Source organism: Xiphophorus hellerii, chromosome 18 (assembly GCF_003331165.1).
Source record: "Xiphophorus hellerii strain 12219 chromosome 18, Xiphophorus_hellerii-4.1, whole genome shotgun sequence".
In the NCBI taxonomy this organism is placed as follows: Eukaryota; Metazoa; Chordata; class Actinopteri; order Cyprinodontiformes; family Poeciliidae; genus Xiphophorus; species Xiphophorus hellerii.
The window spans coordinates 26,696,755-26,714,695 of NC_045689.1; the positions used below are offsets into that span (position 1 = coordinate 26,696,755).

Here is a 17,941-nt window from a genome sequence, read left to right on the forward strand (position 1 = left end):
TAGGTGCAAAAAGCTGGTAGAGACGATTCCTAGAAGACTTGCAGCTGGAGTTGTAGCAAAAGGTGGTTCCAAAAGTATTGACTCAGGGGAGTCTGGATACTTTTGCACACTGCACTTTTCAGTTTTTTATTTGTAAGAAAATGTTTTGAATCGTGTTAAATTTTATTTCTATTTGACAATTGCGTACCACTGTGTCTGTCACGTTAAATTCCAATGAAATATATTTGTTTGTGGTTGTAATGTGACAAAATATGGAAATGTTCAAGAGGTATGAATACTTTTGCAGGACACGGAATATGCATTGCATCTGTGTGACAAACTGGAAAAGGTCTACAAATTCTACAATTGATATTACTGATCGTCGTGGTTTAATGAAATCAGCTTAAAGTTGTTTCAGTTTTATATTTAGGTCTTAACCATAGTCAAGGAATAACAGTAGTTATTCTTTGACTGATGATCTGATGATGTGACAGAGCAAAACTATAAAGGCTTATATCAATCTTTAGATTTTGACCACTCCAAATGTACGACTGAAGTATGGAGTTATGAAATAAAAAGTGAAATAGACACTCTGCAATATGAAGATGTAGACTTGAAATTTAATTTGCAAATTTAAATAAACATTTCAACATTTTTCTAAAATAAAAAATGAATGAAGTTACATCAAAAGAATGATATACGCATTTATAAGCATGAGCAGTTACATTTTTCTTGCATGATTTGTCTCTCCATGACTTATCACATTCTCATCCTACATTTTGTTTCTATTCATTAAATATTTCTTGGTGTTTTTTTCTGGCTGAAACAAAATAATTTATATAACCTGTCTGAGACTCTGAACAAAGGCAGCATAGCAGTAAGACTTGTTCGAGTGCCCAGGAGGAGCCCAAGAGACCTACTTTCACATGTGGAGCATTTTGTTTTTTGCCACATACATATGCATATTCAATGTATGTGGCATTATGTTATACCCTAATAAATAAATACATATATTCATTTATATATCTGTCCGTCCATCAGTGAAATTTTGCATTTTTTGTAATATTGTGCAGAACTGGTCCTACACCCAAACCAGAAAATAATCAGTATAAAATATATTGAGTTAAAACAACAAAACAAAACAAAAAAACATCACTCCTGACACACATGGCAAAGAGTGAAGTAGATCCAAAGTCTTTGCCCCCTGGAACTTTTACCTATTTGTTGTTGTTTTTTATAGAAAGATGTGATTTAAAGTTGGGGGAGGGACACCAAACCAAGTTGTAGTTTTGCATAAGTTTTATTTGTTATTTAAATAGATTTCATGGTAATTTCACAAAATGTCACAAGTAGACTAAAGTAGGAAAAAAATTACATACAAGTAGAACGACTGTGCATTAAAATTTAACATTGCAAAATAAACTAATACAAAGAAATCCCATCATTTTATAACATTTTCTAATTATTGACAGTACCCAATCAATTTTTGTTCATTAAATATTTCTTAGTGTTCTTCTCTGGTTGAAACAAAATGATGAAACACTTTGGAGCAAATATACACAGTATCAGTCCAAAACTGGAGGCCAGAATAGCAAATATCTCCACAGCCACAGTAAATTTCCCAGGAGAGCTGACATAAGCTGGGATGAAGGTGATCCAGACTGCACAGAATATCAACATGCTGAAGGTTATCATCTTGGCTTCGTTAAAATTATCAGGTAGTTTCCGAGCTAGAACAGCTAACACAAAGCAAAACACAGCCAGCAGGCCGATGTAGCCGAGCACAGCCCAGAAACCAACAGCAGAGCCTAACGCACATTCCAGGATGATCTTCTCCTTGTAGGTGGTCAGATTTTTCACTGGGAAGGGAGGACTCACAACCAACCAAATGATACATATTATAACTTGAATAAATGTAAAAGACACTACAGTCATTCTTTGTTGTGGAGGACCAAACCATTTCATAGCATTACTACCAGGAAGTGTAGCTTTAAAGGCCATTAGAACCACTATAGTTTTCCCAAGAACACAGGAGATACAGAGAACAAATGTGATGCCAAACGCTGTGTGCCGCAGCATGCAGGACCACTCAGAGGGGGCTCCAATGAAAGTTAATGAACATAAGAAACACAGAGTCAGAGAGAAGAGCAGCAGGAAGCTCAGCTCTGAGTTGTTGGCTCTGACAATTGGAGTTGTTCTGTGATGGTAGAAAAGCATTCCTGTAATGACAGCGAGAAAGGCTCCACCAACAGAGAATACAGCCAGGATGATTGACAGGACTTCATCGAAGGAAAGAAACTCCACAGGTTTTGGGAAACAAGCATCTCTCTTTGCATTTGGCCAGAAGTCTCTGGGGCATGGGAAGCAATCAGGAGAATCTGAAAATGAAGTCATACAGCATCATAGCACTTTATTATTTTATGATACAAATTTTCATAAAAACATTACAATCACCTGTCATATTACTGATTTCTCCTTCAGGACATGGTATACAGTCATAGCAGCAGATTGGTTTTCCTTTCTGCAACACTTTACGAGTTCCTGGAGGACAACTCTCTGAGCAAACTGACACTGGAACCTGCAACAGAGATGGAAAATAGAAATAATAAAATAAATTCAAGTAGCTTGAGCAATTTTTCCACTTTTGCCATTACTTCCAGGCCTCCATCCAACCAGGTTAAGTTCCTGTTAATACGAAACTCCTGGCCTTTGGGCAGTGAAGCATCATAATATCCCACTGTTACCAGTTCAATATCTCCACTCTCACTTTTCTGCCAGTTAACAACATCATATGAAGCCACCGGGTCTCCATTAGCATCAAAAGACACATGGTAACCATTCTGGGTAAAATTCACTTTCTTTAGCTCAGTAAAAACCTGCAAAGATTAATGGTAAATAATAAATAAAAAAAAGAGAGCAAAGAGAAATTCAACAACACTGAATATACAAAAAAAAAAAAACAATCTCAAATATAAAAATTAAAGAAGTGATTGACTTTAATTTAGTCTCACCTGCTTTAAGTCCAACCCCTTTTGTTTCTTACAGGTATTAGTGAAATTAGTTTCCTGACACACTGCATTGTGAATAGCGTGTGCTATGGCATAAACAGCCTTGTACACCATGTTGGTAATTCTGAATTTAGACGTTTCAGTATACGGGATCTTGAGTGTCATTAAGTCTTCAGTTCCATCACAAAGCTTCATTTTTGCAGAGGTAGCTAAAAATAAAGAAAAAACAAGTTATTGACATATTTTCATATTACATCAGAAATCTTTAAGAATTTCAACTTAGTTACATTCATTAAAGTTAGAGAAATTACAGGTTTAAACTAAAACTGATTTCTGTCTGAAGGATTGGATCAAGTTTCAACCTTTTATTTTATTTTGTGAAAAACAAAATCAGACTGAGAATTGACTATGATTATTTCTCACCATTTGTCAAGCTGCAGTTGAATGCTTCCTCCCAGAAGTCTGTGAGGACGGAGGAGGCGGCTACTTGAGAGGGAGAGAGACCCAGCAGGAAGTCTCCAAGTCCTGGGATGACAGATTGCTGAATAGCAACTCCAATGGCTCCTGCACAGAAACTGAATCTCGTCATCTGAAGGTCTGTTATCCAGCCCTCACTTCCAATCCACTGACGAGGCGAAGGAGGTTGTTGGTTTAGCTCTTCGAACAGGAATTTCATATCACCATTGGTTGCAAATGCCACTATTGTGACTGCTGTCGACCTGAAAAGACAATAGAATTTACTGTGCAAAACGCATACACGTCTTCAGCACTTTCTTAGTATTACCTATAAAGTATATATTATATAACTTTTAAAAGATAGTTAAAGACAGCTCTGCATCTATCTAAAGTACACAAACAAAATCAAAGAGGCATAAACCTGCGGATAACATCAGCTAATCTTAGTATTTTGCTCTTTGGGTCAGTCCGATAGAAAGCTTCAGTGTACGCCACACAGATCCCTTCTCTGTGTGCTGCTTCAAGAAAAGAGGCCATGCCATTCCTTCCATAATCTGAGTCAGAATGGATTGTTCCGATCCATGTCCAGCCAAAGTGTTTTACCAGTTTGGCCAACGCATCAACTTGGTAATGGTCACTGGGAATCGTTCTGAAGAAAGTCGGAAACTGCTTCTTATCTGACAGGCAGGCACAGGTAGCAAAGTGGCTCACCTAAAACAACAAAAACAATTGATTTTTTTTCCCAAGAGGTATATTAATACACATCTATTACAATTGATAAGACATTCAAACTACTCACCAGAGGAATATTGAAGGGACCAAAGATGCGTGAAATGCTGATGGATTGCATGGATCCAGAGTCACCAATAACACCCGTTACCATGCCTACATTAGAACAATTATGTCCTGTCTGGATCACGGGGTCCTCCCCGTTTGACAGCTGAAATGCCACATGAGTGGCCACAGTCACAGAGGCGCATGAATCGTAGATCTTATACCCGAGTTTAATCCCAGGCAGCAGCTCTGTGCTGTTGTTTATCTCCTCAATTGCAAAGATCATTGCACGACCGAAGCATAGTTCACGGCTGTTGATACTGCACACATACATTTACAGCGTGATATATATGTAATTGTTCACAATTTTACAAATAGAATAACACTTAGAAAAAACATAAATGAGGATGATATTTTGTATTCTTTTCATGGGAGTAAAAATCCAAAAAAATAGCAAAACATTCACAAATGAGATTGTTGGAGTGCAATTTGGTTCATAACAGTCAATTTGGTTCATAACAGTCAACTATTTATAAGCAAGTGAAGTTTCTAGCAACACTTCCAGTGCTAGATACTTAGAGTAGATCAACATGTGTTTTATATACTTAACCCCAATGAATGCTGCAAGCTGAAAAAATGAATTGGCTTACTAACAAAGTAATTTCTTAGCACCTTTGACAGTCAAGTTGTACAACAAACACTCTGGATTAAAGTGTTTTCATAAGATCAGAAATATATCATTACCTAAATAGAAATAGATTATACGTTGTTGAAATTCATTTTGCAAATAATTACTAAACAAAAAATCCTCATGTTGCATTTTGCAGCATAGCTATGCATCATACAAATCAAAGCTCTGATTTTTCAGTGTTACACTCCCTCCATTCTGCGTCACTTCTTCATTTTACCAACCTCCCTGTGCAGGTGGGCGGCTCAGGCGCAGTGCCATAGCTGTGAATCTTTGGGTGCTCCTTGTAGTGGATTGCAAAAGCACCGCCAATAATGAACTCCCCATCCATTGAGAATGCAGGTATACGAGCTGTGCCCTGCAGAGTACAGTTGATAGCTAAAGCCCCATTGTTGACACTATCTGACCAACCAAAAGAAATTGCTAAGACAACACATATACCCAGAGCTAGTCTCAAGCCAATAAGTAGAAGTGAGATCTCCATCCCTCAAATCGCTAAAGGTGGGTGTGAGTGTGTTTACTGCCTCATATAACTCTTCAACAAAGCATCATCATTACATCACTTAGATTATGTCACCTAGTGGTGATTTTTCTTACCATCCATTGTTTCATTTTAGCAGCACATTTTTTGTAAAACAAATAGGTCTATGAAACCCATATATGTGATACAGTGGCATAGCTTTAAGCAGAGGGTGTACCATTCTTTATGTTTGTCATAGAAAGTTAAAGATCACTTCATTTTAAGGCTTACCAATCTGTTTGGAAAGAACATGTATAAGTATAACTGAGAAAGAAATTACACCCAAAGCGAGCCACACAACCAGTTTTCTATGCTGTGACCTAATTTAACAAGCAGAAATATCTTTATTGTTTGACTTTTTCAATCAATCAATCAATCAAATTTTATTTATATAGCACATTTCAGCAGCAAGGCATTTCAAAGTGCTTTACATCATAAAAACACAAAGTCATGCAACATAGAATCAACAATCAAAATATTACATTAAGTCAAGTGTCATCATTAAATTAATTGATTACGTTTCAAAAGCAACTCTTAACAGGTGGGTTTTAGTCAAGATTAAAGGAAGTCAGTGTTTCAGCTGTTTTACAGTTTTCTGGAAGTTTGTTCCAGATGTGTGGTGCATAGAAGCTGAATGCAGCTTCTCCTCGTTTGGTTCTGGTTCTGAGTATGCAGAGCAGACCAGAACCAGAATACCTGAGAGGTCTGGAAGGTTGATACAAAACCAGCAGCTCTTTAATGTATTGTGGTGCTAAGCCGTTCAGTGATTTGTAAACTAACAGTATTTTAAAGTCTATTCTTTGAGCTACAGGGAGCCAGTGTAGGGACTTTAAAACTGGTGTTATGTGCTCTGTCTTCCTGGTTTTAGTGAGAACGCGAGCTGCAGCATTCTGGATCAGCTGCAGCTGTTTAATTGATTTGTTGGACAGACCTGTGAAGACGCTGTTGCAATAATCAATGTGACTAAAGATAAACGCATGGATGAGTTTCTCTAGATCTGGCTGAGACAAGTCCTCTAACATTCTTCAGGTGATAGAAGGCCGACTTTGTAACTGTCTTTCTGTGGCTCTGAAGGTTCAGGTCAGAGTCCATCACTACTCCCAGGTTTCGGGCTGATCGCTGGTTTTCAGTTGTAATAACTGAAGCTGTGCATTGACTCTAGATCGTTCCTCTTTAGGTCCAAAAATAATAACTTCAGTTTTGTTTCTGTTCAGCCGGAGAAAGTTTTGGCACATCCACACATTTATCTATTCTAAGCATCTGTTCAGTGATTGGATGAGCTCTGAGTGACCTGGTGACATCGTAATGTAGAGCTGTGTGTCATCTGCATAGTTATGGTAGCTAATATTATTTCCTGTTATAAGGAAATAAGATTCCTGAGCTAGTAGGAGCACATAAATATTGATAAGAAGGGTCCTAGGATTGAACCTTGGGGTACCCCACATGTGACCTCTGACCTCTTTGATGAGAAGTTTCCAATTGAAACAAAGAAATCCCTGTTTTTTATGTAAGATTCAAACCAAATCGAAACCGAAGTGTGACAAACATGCTAAAAACATAGAAAATCCAGTAAAGCACATGCAGAGTTAAGATATTAACAATGTGACTGTGAAGGTGTGAGAAGGCACAAAACAATATCTAATTTCCGCCAGTGTCTGTGATGCTGTCCCGGGGAGTGTCGTAGAAAAGGAATCAGCAAACAAAAATGTAAAAAACATCTGACTTTCTGGAGTGTTGCATTTTATTTTAAGCAGATAGAAAGTATTTCATTAAAGTCACATAAGTTAAGATATTTAAAAATTAAGTGCAAGCTGAAAAAGAGTGCAATAATAATTAGTAATTATAGTAAATATTCAAAAAGGACAAAGAAGTAATAAGCTTGAGACGATTGCATTTAACATTAGAAAAGACACAAAATTGTATCCAAATCATTGACAATTATATATCAATTTTTGTTCATTAAACATTTCTTGGTGTTTTTTTCTGGCTGAAACAAAATGATGAAACACTTTGGAGCAAATATACACAGTATCAGTCCAAAACTGGAGGCCAGAATAGCAAATATCTCCACAGCCACAGTAAATTTTCCAGGAGAGCTGACATAAGCTGGGATGAAGGTGACCCAGACTGCACAGAATATCAACATGCTGAAGGTTATCATCTTTGCTTCGTTGAAATTATCAGGTAGTTTCCGAGCTAGAACAGCTAACACAAAGCAAAACACAGCCAGCAGGCCGATGTAGCCGAGCACAGCCCAGAAACCAACAGCAGAGCCTAACGCACATTCCAGGATGATCTTCTCCTTGTAGGTGGTCAGATTTTTCACTGGGAAGGGAGGACTCACAACCAACCAAATGATACATATTATAACCTGAATAAAGGTGATAGATACTACAGTCATTCTTTGCTGTACAGGTCCAAACCATTTCATTGCATTACTACCAGGAAGTGTAGCTTTAAAGGCCATTAGAACCACTATAGTTTTCCCAAGAACACAGGAGATACAGAGAACAAATGTGATGCCAAACGCTGTGTGCCGCAGCATGCAGGACCACTCAGAGGGGGCTCCAATGAAAGTTAATGAACATAAGAAACACAGAGTCAGAGAGAAGAGCAGCAGGAAGCTCAGCTCAGAGTTGTTGGCTCTGACAATCGGAGTTGTTCTGTGATGGAAGAAAATCACTGCTGTAATGATGACCAGACAGGCTCCACTGATTGAGAATGCAGCCAAGATGATTGACAGGACTTCATCGAAGGAAAGAAACTCAACTGGTTTGTGGAAACAAGCATCTTTTTCTGCATTTGGCCAGAACTCTTTGGGGCATGCGATGCAATCAGGAGAATCTAAATATAAAGTTAGAAATGGTTGTAAGTATTTAAAATATGTCATCATAAAATATACATTTTAAACAGTTTCACCTGTCATATTACTGATCTCTCCTTCAGGACATGGTATACAGTCATAGCAGCAGATTGGTTTTCCTTTCTGCAACACTTTACGAGTTCCTGGAGGACAACTCTCTGAGCAAACTGACACTGGAACCTGCAACAGAAAAAAGTACAAATTAGGAAAAAAGTAACCATGTGCTACACAGCTATTTTCAAACAGTTGAGGAATATTGTATGTTTTTCCATTACTTCCAGGCCTCCATCCAACCAGGTTAAGTTCCTGTTGATACGAAACTCCTGGCCTTTTGGCAGCGAAGCATCATAGTATCCCACTGTTACCGGTTCAATATCTCCACTCCCACTTTTCTGCCAGTTAACAACATCATATGAAGCCACCGGGTCTCCATTAGCATCAAAAGACACATGGTAACCATTCTGGGTAAAATTCACTTTCTTCAGTTTGGTAAAAATCTGAGGACATGCGCAAAAATAAAGAAAGGGGAACCAAGAGCTGCACTCTGTTCAATTAAGTTATTTAGTATTATATGATGTGTCAAGAGAACTTTTCAAATTAAATCTTACCTGACTTAAGTCTAACATTGTTTGTTTTTTACAATTAGTTGTGGATGACGTTTCCTCACACACTGCATTGTGAATAGCGTGTGCTATGGCATAAACAGCCTTGTACACCATGTTGGTAATTCTGAATTTAGACGTTTCAGTATACGGGATCTTGAGTGTCATTAAGTCTTCAGTTCCATCACAAAGCCTCTTTTTTGTATCGAGAACTGAAATATATAATTTTGCATATTTTCAAATTAGATGAAAATATGCATCTAATTTGAATGCATATTCAAATTAGATGAGATCTTATAAGATCTTATAAGAGAAACTGAGCATTTTAACTCAGTTTCTCTTATAAGATTCTTTAAATAAAACACTAATTAAACTGAGAATTGATTATGTTCGTTTCTCACTTTTCGTCAAGCTGCAGTTGAATGCTTCCTCCCAGAAGTCTGTGAGGACGGAGGAGGCGGCTACTTCAGAGGGAGAGAGACCCAGCAGGAAGTCTCCAAGTCCTGGGATGACAGATTGCTGAATAGCAACTCCAATGGCTCCTGCACAGAAACTGAATCTCATCAGCTGAAGGTCTGTTATCCAGCCCTCACTTCCAATCCACTGACGAGGCGAAGGAGGTTGTTGGTTTAACTCCTCTAACAGGAATTTCATATCACCAGAGGCGGTAAATGCCACCACAACGACCGAAGTTGACCTGAAGAGAAAAATATGTATAAAGCTACTTTCATTTATACTTGTTTGAAATCAATGTTTAAATGTTTTAAAGGTGTTTTAAAGTGGTTAGTAAAAACGGTCTACATCTTAACTAAGCACATTAAAAAGATAGAAGAGGCTCAAACCTGCGGATGACATCTGCTACTATTTGAATCTTGTGTGGGTCAGTCCGATAGAAAGCTTCAGTGTACTCCACACAGATCCCTTCTCTGTGTGCTGCTTCAAGAAAAGAGGCCATGCCATTCCTTCCATAATCTGAGTCAGAATGGATTGTTCCGATCCAAGTCCAGCCAAAGTGTTTCACCAGTTTGGCCAACGCATCAGCTTGGTAATGGTCACTGGGAATCGTTCTGAAGAAAGTCGGAAACTGCTTCTTATCTGACAGGCAGGCACAGGTGGCAAAGTGGCTCACCTAAAACAACAAAAATAACAATTGATCTTTTTTTACCAGACATATGCCACAATAATTTTTTTTCCATCTTGTAATAAAGTCACACTACTTGCCAGAGGAATATTGAAGGGCCCAAAGATGCGTGACATGCCAATAGATGGAGTGGATCCGGATTCACCAATAACACCCGTTACCACGCCTACATTAGAACAATTATGTCCTGTCTGGATCACGGGGTCCTCCCCGTTTGACAGCTGAAATGCCACATGAGTGGCCACAGTCACAGAGGCGCATGAATCGTAGATCTTGTACCCGAGTTTAATCCCAGGCAGCAGCTCTGTGCTGTTGTTTATCTCCTCAATTGCAAAGATCATTGCACGACTGAAGCGCAGTTCACGACTGTTGATACTGCACACATACATTTAAATTACTCCTTTTTATGTATAACATAACATCAGTTCAAATGATCACCAACAAAATTAGTCTGAGAAAAACCATAGATGAGGAAAACATTTCGTGTTTTTTCTATGGACAGTCATACTCAGAAGATGTCAATTTAATTCAAAAGGTTATACTTTTTACGATCTCAGCTGATAGTATCCGTTAAATAGATTAATTCCTCATGGGTCGATTATTTAAAGCTTTTTTCTGTTAATGATGGTGATTTATTGGTTGCAATAAATGACATTTAAGATCAGAATGGTACATTGTAACAAAGACATTCTAAATGTAAAAAAGTGTATCTAATGTGGAAAAACAGCTTAAAAGTTTTCTTATTCAAATTATACTTTTAATCTGACAAATGAGCTTCTTTTGAAAGCATGTTCTAATTTATAGAATATGACTTTATTATTGTCAGTGTCAGATTTTCTCTACATAGAATTTTTTTACACTGTTGGCATTGATTTTGATGTTATGCAAATAATTCTTGAAAAATATCCTTATGTATATAGATCATTTGCAATTTGCTGCACAACTCTACATCATACAAATCACAACCCTCACTTTTCAGTATATCACCCCTTCCATTTCCCACCACTCTCCCTTTTACCAACCTCCCTATGCAGGTGGGCGGCTCAGGCGCAGTGGTGTAGCTGTGAATCTTTGTCAGCTCCTTGTAATGTAAGGAAAAAACGCCGCCAATAATGAACTCCCCATCCATTGAGAATGCAGGTGTACGAGCTGTACCCTGCAGAGTACAGTTGATGGCTAAAGCCCCATTTTTGACACCATCTGACCCACTAAAAGCAAAAAATGAGCCAACACTCTGACTCAGAGCTAGTCTCAAGCCAATAAGGAGAAGTGAGATCTCCATCCCTCCAGCTCTAAAGGTGGGGAAGTGTTGTTACCAATTTATATAACCTGTCTGAGACTCTGAACAAAGGCAGCATAGCAGTAAGACTTGTTCGAGTGCCCAGGAGGAGCCCAAGAGACCTACTTTCACATGTGGAGCATTTTGTTTTTTGCCACATACATATGCATATTCAATGTATGTGGCATTATGTTATACCCTAATAAGTAAATACATATATTCATTTATATATCTGTCCGTCCATCAGTGAAATTTTGCATTTTTTGTAATATTGTGCAGAACTGGTCCTACACCCAAACCAGAAAATAATCAGTATAAAATATATTGAGTTAAAACAACAAAACAAAACAAAAAAACATCACTCCTGACACACATGGCAAAGAGTGAAGTAGATCCAAAGTCTTTGCCCCCTGGAACTTTTACCCATTTGTTGTTGTTTTTTATAGAAAGATGTGATTTAAAGTTGGGGGAGGGACACCAAACCAAGTTGTAGTTTTGCATAAGTTTTATTTGTTATTTAAATAGATTTCATGGTAATTTCACAAAATGTCACAAGTAGACTAAAGTAGGAAAAAAATTACATACAAGTAGAACGACTGTGCATTAAAATTTAACATTGCAAAATAAACTAATACAAAGAAATCCCATCATTTTATAACATTTTCTAATTATTGACAGTACCCAATCAATTTTTGTTCATTAAATATTTCTTAGTGTTCTTCTCTGGTTGAAACAAAATGATGAAACACTTTGGAGCAAATATACACAGTATCAGTCCAAAACTGGAGGCCAGAATAGCAAATATCTCCACAGCCACAGTAAATTTTCCAGGAGAGCTGACATAAGCTGGGATGAAGGTGATCCAGACTGCACAGAATATCAACATGCTGAAGGTTATCATCTTGGCTTCGTTAAAATTATCAGGTAGCTTCCGAGCTAGAACAGCTAACACAAAGCAAAACACAGCCAGCAGGCCGATGTAGCCGAGCACAGCCCAGAAACCAACAGCAGAGCCTAACGCACATTCCAGGATGATCTTCTCCTTGTAGGTGGTCAGATTTTTTACTGGGAAGGGAGGACTCACAACCAACCAAATGATACATATTATAACTTGAATAAATGTAAAAGACACTACAGTCATTCTTTGTTGAAGAGGACCGAACCATTTCATGACATTGTTACCAGGAAGTGTAGCTTTAAAGGCCATTAGAACCACTATAGTTTTCCCAAGAACACAGGAGATACAGAGAACAAATGTGATGCCAAACGCTGTGTGCCGCAGCATGCAGGACCACTCAGAGGGGGCTCCAATGAAAGTTAATGAACATAAGAAACACAGAGTCAGAGAGAAGAGCAGCAGGAAGCTCAGCTCTGAGTTGTTGGCTCTGACAATTGGAGTTGTTCTGTGATGGAAGAAAATCACTGTTGTAATGATGGCCAGACAGGCTCCACTGATGGAGAATATTTCTAGAATGATTCCCAATACTTCATCAAAAGAGAGAAACTCCACAGCTTTTGGGAAACAAGCCGTGTTGTCTGAATTAGGCCAGAATTCACTAGGGCATGGAATGCAATCTGGAGCATCTATGAATAAAAACAGTTTTTAGAACAAATGAATATCAAGATGTTTGTAAACATTAAATCATTAGATTTTACCTGTCATATTACTGATCTCTCCTTCAGGACATGGTATACAGTCATAGCAGCAGATTGGTTTTCCTTTCTGCAACACTTTACGAGTTCCTGGAGGACAACTCTCTGAGCAAACTGACACTGGAACCTTCCAGACAAGGAGAAACAAATAACTGATGTTAGAATGGGAATATGACTCAAATCACTCCTTCCACAAAGTTTTCATCTATAAAAGTATTTTTCCTTGACCCATTACTTGTACTCTTCCTTCCATCCAGGTTAAATTCTTGTAAATGTGAAACTCCTGGCCTTTAGGCAGTGATGCATCATAGTATCCCACAGTTATCAGCTCATTGACTCCACTCTCAGTCTTCTGCCAGTTGACCAGCTCATAAAAGGCTAGAGGATCTCCTTTAGCATCAAACGATACATGATAGCCATTCTGGGAAAAGTTGACGTTCTTTAATTCAGTGAAAATCTGTGATTCACAAAAAGAACCGAGAGAAAAATGAATCTATGACAACTGACAACGATGTTAGTGCCTGACCATATCAAAAGCTTTCAAATGAAATATTAGTGGGATTCGGTTTTAATTTAAACTGACCTGTTTGGGCTCCAATCTAATGTGTTTGTCACACTGAGCGGTTGACTTTTTTTCCTCACACACTGCGTTGTGAACAGCTTGTGCTATGGCATAAACAGCTTTGTACACCATGTTGGTGATTCTGTACTTGGATGTTTCAGTATAGAGATTATTTAGAGATTTTAGGTCTTCAGTTCCATCGCAAAGTTTGCCCCTTACTGTTGTACCTAAAAATGCAGCCAAAAGTAGTTATTGTGAAAGAAATTTCTAATTTTCTTGTGTTTTTTTTGCACGACATACCACACAAGTTAATATGGCTCTAAACTAAGTAAGAACTGGGAATATTCTTTGTTTCCATGTACACAATCAAAATTATAAAATTATAGTGTACATACAATAGGACAACAATTGGTAATTGATAGTACTAAAACTTTTCGTAGTCTTCAGTTCTTGGTAAAGTTTGGATTCCTTAATAAAAAAATCTAAAAGGCTAATGGGCAAACAAGATAAGGGCATTGAATATTAACTCAAATCATGATTAAATTTATTGCAGATTGTTTGTTAAAGAGTTTGTTTAGATAAGTACATAAATGTTACATGTTTTGGTTTCTGATGCAACCAAACATGTTTATATATTGATAATGATGGTTAAATTCTCACTTGTTGTCAGGCTGCAGTTGAACGCATCCTCCCAGAATTCAGTAAGAACTGGAGAGGCAGACACTTCAGAGGGAGAGAGATCCAGGAGGAAATCTCTCAGACCTGGGATGACAGACTGCTGAATAGCAACTCCAATGGCTCCCGCACAGAAACTGAATCTCATCAAGAGTGGATCTGTTACCCAAGACTCACTCCCGATCCACTGACGAGGTGGAGGAGGATTTCGGGCCAGCTCCTCTAAGAGAAATTTCATATCGCCAGCAGCTACAAATGCGACAACAACCACCGCTGTTGACCTGAAGGGAGAAAAAATATATTTTACAATATCATATTTCACCTCATAACTTTTTTTTTACTATCTGTAAAAAGAGTCAACATTCAAACAAAACATTGCTAAGGAAAATGATTATTTAATGCTAAAATACACTTAATCTTACGACATGTGTAAAGGTATAGCCAACACTTTAATTTGGAATAGTTTCTGTTGAGCAGTTGGGAATTCAGCAGACAAAGCAGGGCCCTTTGCCTCCCCCGCTGAAGACAGAGCAATAAATTTGCATTCCGAAAAGGGTCAGAGACTTCTTGGCGCCTCTCGGCCCGGGTCGGATGGAGATGGGCACGAAGTGGTCCGCCTATGCTTAGATAAAAAAACAGACACCTTTGCTATAAATCAGGAAGTCACAACTTTCTTTGGGGGCCTGAGGGAGTTCTAATTGGTCGAAGAGCAGAACGCCTTCTTTGCATATATTAAATAGGGAAACGCCTCTTTGGTTAAAATTTCAGGACAGCACCGGAGAGTCGGAGAGTTTTTTCATCTTTTCTCCACGTGGCGCCTTTGTCTGTCTCTGTGTTCGTTTGTCTTCCCTTGTGTGCCTTATTTTGTGATATAATGTATATCTCTGTTCCTCTGCAGCTTTGTTGTCGATTGCTTTGTATGAGATTAAACTCCGTGATCTGTGACGTCATTGTGCCTCGCCTTGTCTTGCAGCCGTCACGACATCCGCTCGCGACCCGGCTAACAGGAGGAGAGGAGAGCCATGCTTTTTCCAAAATTAAGCTAACCTAATAACTTTCTTCCTTAACAACATACAACAAGTGCTAAAAAAATGCTGAGACCTGCGGATGGCATCAGCTACTCCTTGAATCTTGCTGGTTGGATCGGTCCGATAGAAAGACTCAATGTACTCCACACAGATCCCCTCTCTGAGTGCTACTTCAAGAAAAGAGGCCATGCCATTGTTTCCATAATCCGAGTCCGAGTGGACGGCTCCTATCCAAGTCCAACCAAAGTGTTTCACCAGCTTGGCCAGTGCATCGGCTTGAAACTGATCACTGGGGATTGTCCTGAAAAATGTTGGGTACTGATCTTTATCTGACAGGCAGGCACAAGTGGCAAAGTGGCTCACCTATCGCAAGGAAAGCCCGTGTTAACCCTTTTTAAGCATTTGAGCTAAAGTTGCTATGTTTAGTAAAGACTACTTACCAGAGGTATGTTGAAGGGCCCCAAAATACGAGAAATACTAATGGATGGGGTGGAACCAGACTCACCAACAACAGCCATTACTACACCAGACGAAGAACAATTATGGCCTGTCTCAAACACAGCATCTTGCCCATTTGACAGGTGAAATGCTGCATGCATGGCCATGGGCACGGAGGCGCACGAATCGTGGATCTGATAACCGAGTTTGACTCCTGGCAGCAGTTCTGTGCTGTTGTTAATCTCCTCGATTGCAAAGATCATTGTGCGAGAGAAGCGCAGTTCTCGACTGTTGATGCTGAACAGAGACATTTCAGACATTTATATTACATTTACAACATGTCATTGTTGAATCTAACATAGAATCAACGTTTAACAGCAGTTGAATATCTACCCTTTGTAGATGTTCAAGGTCTACAAAGGGTAGATATTCTACATATCAGGCTATCTATCTATCTATAGATAGATAGATAGATAGATAGATAGATAGATAGATAGATAGATAGATAGATAGATAGATAGATAGATAGATAGATAGATAGATAGATAGATCTTTATTGTCATTGTCACAAGAACAATGAAATTTAAAAGGTGCCATCAGTCAGTGCATATGCTTAAAAACAAAAAATAACTGTCTCACAATTCACACACAATGTAAGAATTAACAAATAACTGGAAAAAAAACAAATAAAACTAATAAATAAGAACAGCCACATTCTGTTTGAACAAATAAAATTGCTAGTTATCTGCATAACAGATTAAACCTCTAAAGTTAAAATAAATTGGGTAATCATATAAAGACATGGTGGTTTCATACTATGGGCAAATAAGTTACTAAACTTCAAATTCTTATAACTAATAATTAGAACAACTAATAAAAAACATCCATCCCATATTGTAGACAAGATAACAACTTTGCAACAATAAACAGCATTGTTCTAAACACATATTTGTTCTGGCACAGATTACCATTCCCTTCCCTCTTTTCCCCACCGCTTCTCATTGTCACTAACCCCCTTGCACAGCTAGGCGGTTCAGGCACAGTGGTGTAGTTGTGAGTCCTCGTGAGCTCCTTGTAGTGAATTGAAAAAGCTCCTCCAACGACGAAGTCCCCGTTCATTGTGAATGCAGGCAGACGATTTGAACCCTGCAGGCTACATTTTATGGGTGAAGCCAGGGTTCTGACCCGATCTGATCCACCCTCAGACAGACCCAGAGCCAGTCTGAGGCTCACAAGCAACAATGAGATCTCCATCTGTGTCCAAGTGTGGGTGTGAGTTTGTTGAGACTGTTTTTATAGCTCCCTTATGAAACATCGTCATACTTCAGAGAGAAGACGCCATCACCCAGTGGCCTTTGACTTCTCTTCCATTTTAGATCTGACTGGGGCCTGGCCAACAACTTCTTTACACATTTGTTATTTAATTTGATACAGTAATACCATGCTCACATTATTTTGTTAAAAATCATTCATATTAGATTACATAATATTGATTATTTTCAAACTGTGAATTCATACATGACAAACAGCGAAGTCGAAATAAAAAGTTACAGGTGAATATCCAATGTGAATATGACCAAAAAACACAGATTACATTACAATTATGGTTAAAGAATCTAATGAAAAAGTCTTTAATCAACAGACCATTGTATGCTGACTTTATTTATTTATTTATTTATGGCTTTTGCAAGTCTAAATATGTAATGCAATAAGTTTCTACCTGGTTGAAAGTACTTAATGTGTTATTAAAGTCAGTCAAGTATGTAGACATCTGTTCAAAGTTTAACTCCAATGCTGCCATCTAGTGGACATTAGTAATATTTTAAAAATCTAGATAAACATAAAGCCATCTTTCAGCAAGAAATACCCATTAAAATGTCACATTTTATCGCAAGAAATGTTACTGTTCTGTGGTTTTACTGCAAGGACAAAATTGAAAATGTCAGTTCCATGTTGAGTGCTTTGTGGTGGATGTCTTTTTAGCTATGGATAATTCATATTGCCAACAAAATCACTTATTCAGAATATCTCTGTGTACGCCATGAATAAAAAAAATAGAACAAACAATTCTGAAAATTTGTAATTCAGATAAATTTACCAAGTTTGGGTACCACTTGATAGTAATAGCCAAATATATCAGTCTCAGATATTGTTTACCCATGTCTGCCTGATAAGGCCTAGGTATTAAAATAACAACAGATGGAAGGTTAAGTCTTGCTGTTCTTCAAGCAGCAAGAAACTATACATGGAAAAAACACAAACAACTACACTTCAA

General features: G+C 38.1%; 3 protein-coding genes across 3 annotated transcripts; all 3 read right to left on the reverse strand.

Moving 5' to 3' along the window:
* Nucleotides 1-1,312: 1,312 nt before the first annotated feature.
* On the reverse strand, nucleotides 1,313-5,386 carry LOC116708181 (extracellular calcium-sensing receptor-like). Its single transcript, XM_032546010.1, has 8 exons — nucleotides 5,130-5,386; nucleotides 4,243-4,537; nucleotides 3,865-4,154; nucleotides 3,411-3,706; nucleotides 2,991-3,196; nucleotides 2,634-2,855; nucleotides 2,434-2,557; nucleotides 1,313-2,357 (listed from the first exon to the last, which is right to left on the reverse strand). The coding sequence occupies exons 1-8, from the start codon at nucleotides 5,234-5,236 to the stop codon at nucleotides 1,459-1,461; spliced, it is 2,439 nt and encodes an 812-aa protein (XP_032401901.1). The 5' UTR covers nucleotides 5,237-5,386; the 3' UTR covers nucleotides 1,313-1,458.
* A 1,655-nt stretch (nucleotides 5,387-7,041) lies between these two features.
* Nucleotides 7,042-11,331, reverse strand: LOC116708182 (extracellular calcium-sensing receptor-like). Its single transcript, XM_032546011.1, has 8 exons — nucleotides 11,054-11,331; nucleotides 10,112-10,406; nucleotides 9,733-10,019; nucleotides 9,292-9,587; nucleotides 8,897-9,102; nucleotides 8,564-8,785; nucleotides 8,345-8,468; nucleotides 7,042-8,269 (listed from the first exon to the last, which is right to left on the reverse strand). The coding sequence occupies exons 1-8, from the start codon at nucleotides 11,311-11,313 to the stop codon at nucleotides 7,371-7,373; spliced, it is 2,589 nt and encodes an 862-aa protein (XP_032401902.1). The 5' UTR covers nucleotides 11,314-11,331; the 3' UTR covers nucleotides 7,042-7,370.
* A 518-nt stretch (nucleotides 11,332-11,849) lies between these two features.
* On the reverse strand, nucleotides 11,850-16,939 carry LOC116708179 (extracellular calcium-sensing receptor-like). Its single transcript, XM_032546008.1, has 8 exons — nucleotides 16,679-16,939; nucleotides 15,669-15,963; nucleotides 15,302-15,591; nucleotides 14,186-14,481; nucleotides 13,547-13,752; nucleotides 13,199-13,420; nucleotides 12,967-13,090; nucleotides 11,850-12,894 (listed from the first exon to the last, which is right to left on the reverse strand). The coding sequence occupies exons 1-8, from the start codon at nucleotides 16,918-16,920 to the stop codon at nucleotides 11,996-11,998; spliced, it is 2,574 nt and encodes an 857-aa protein (XP_032401899.1). The 5' UTR covers nucleotides 16,921-16,939; the 3' UTR covers nucleotides 11,850-11,995.
* Between the last annotated feature and the right edge of the window lie 1,002 nt (nucleotides 16,940-17,941).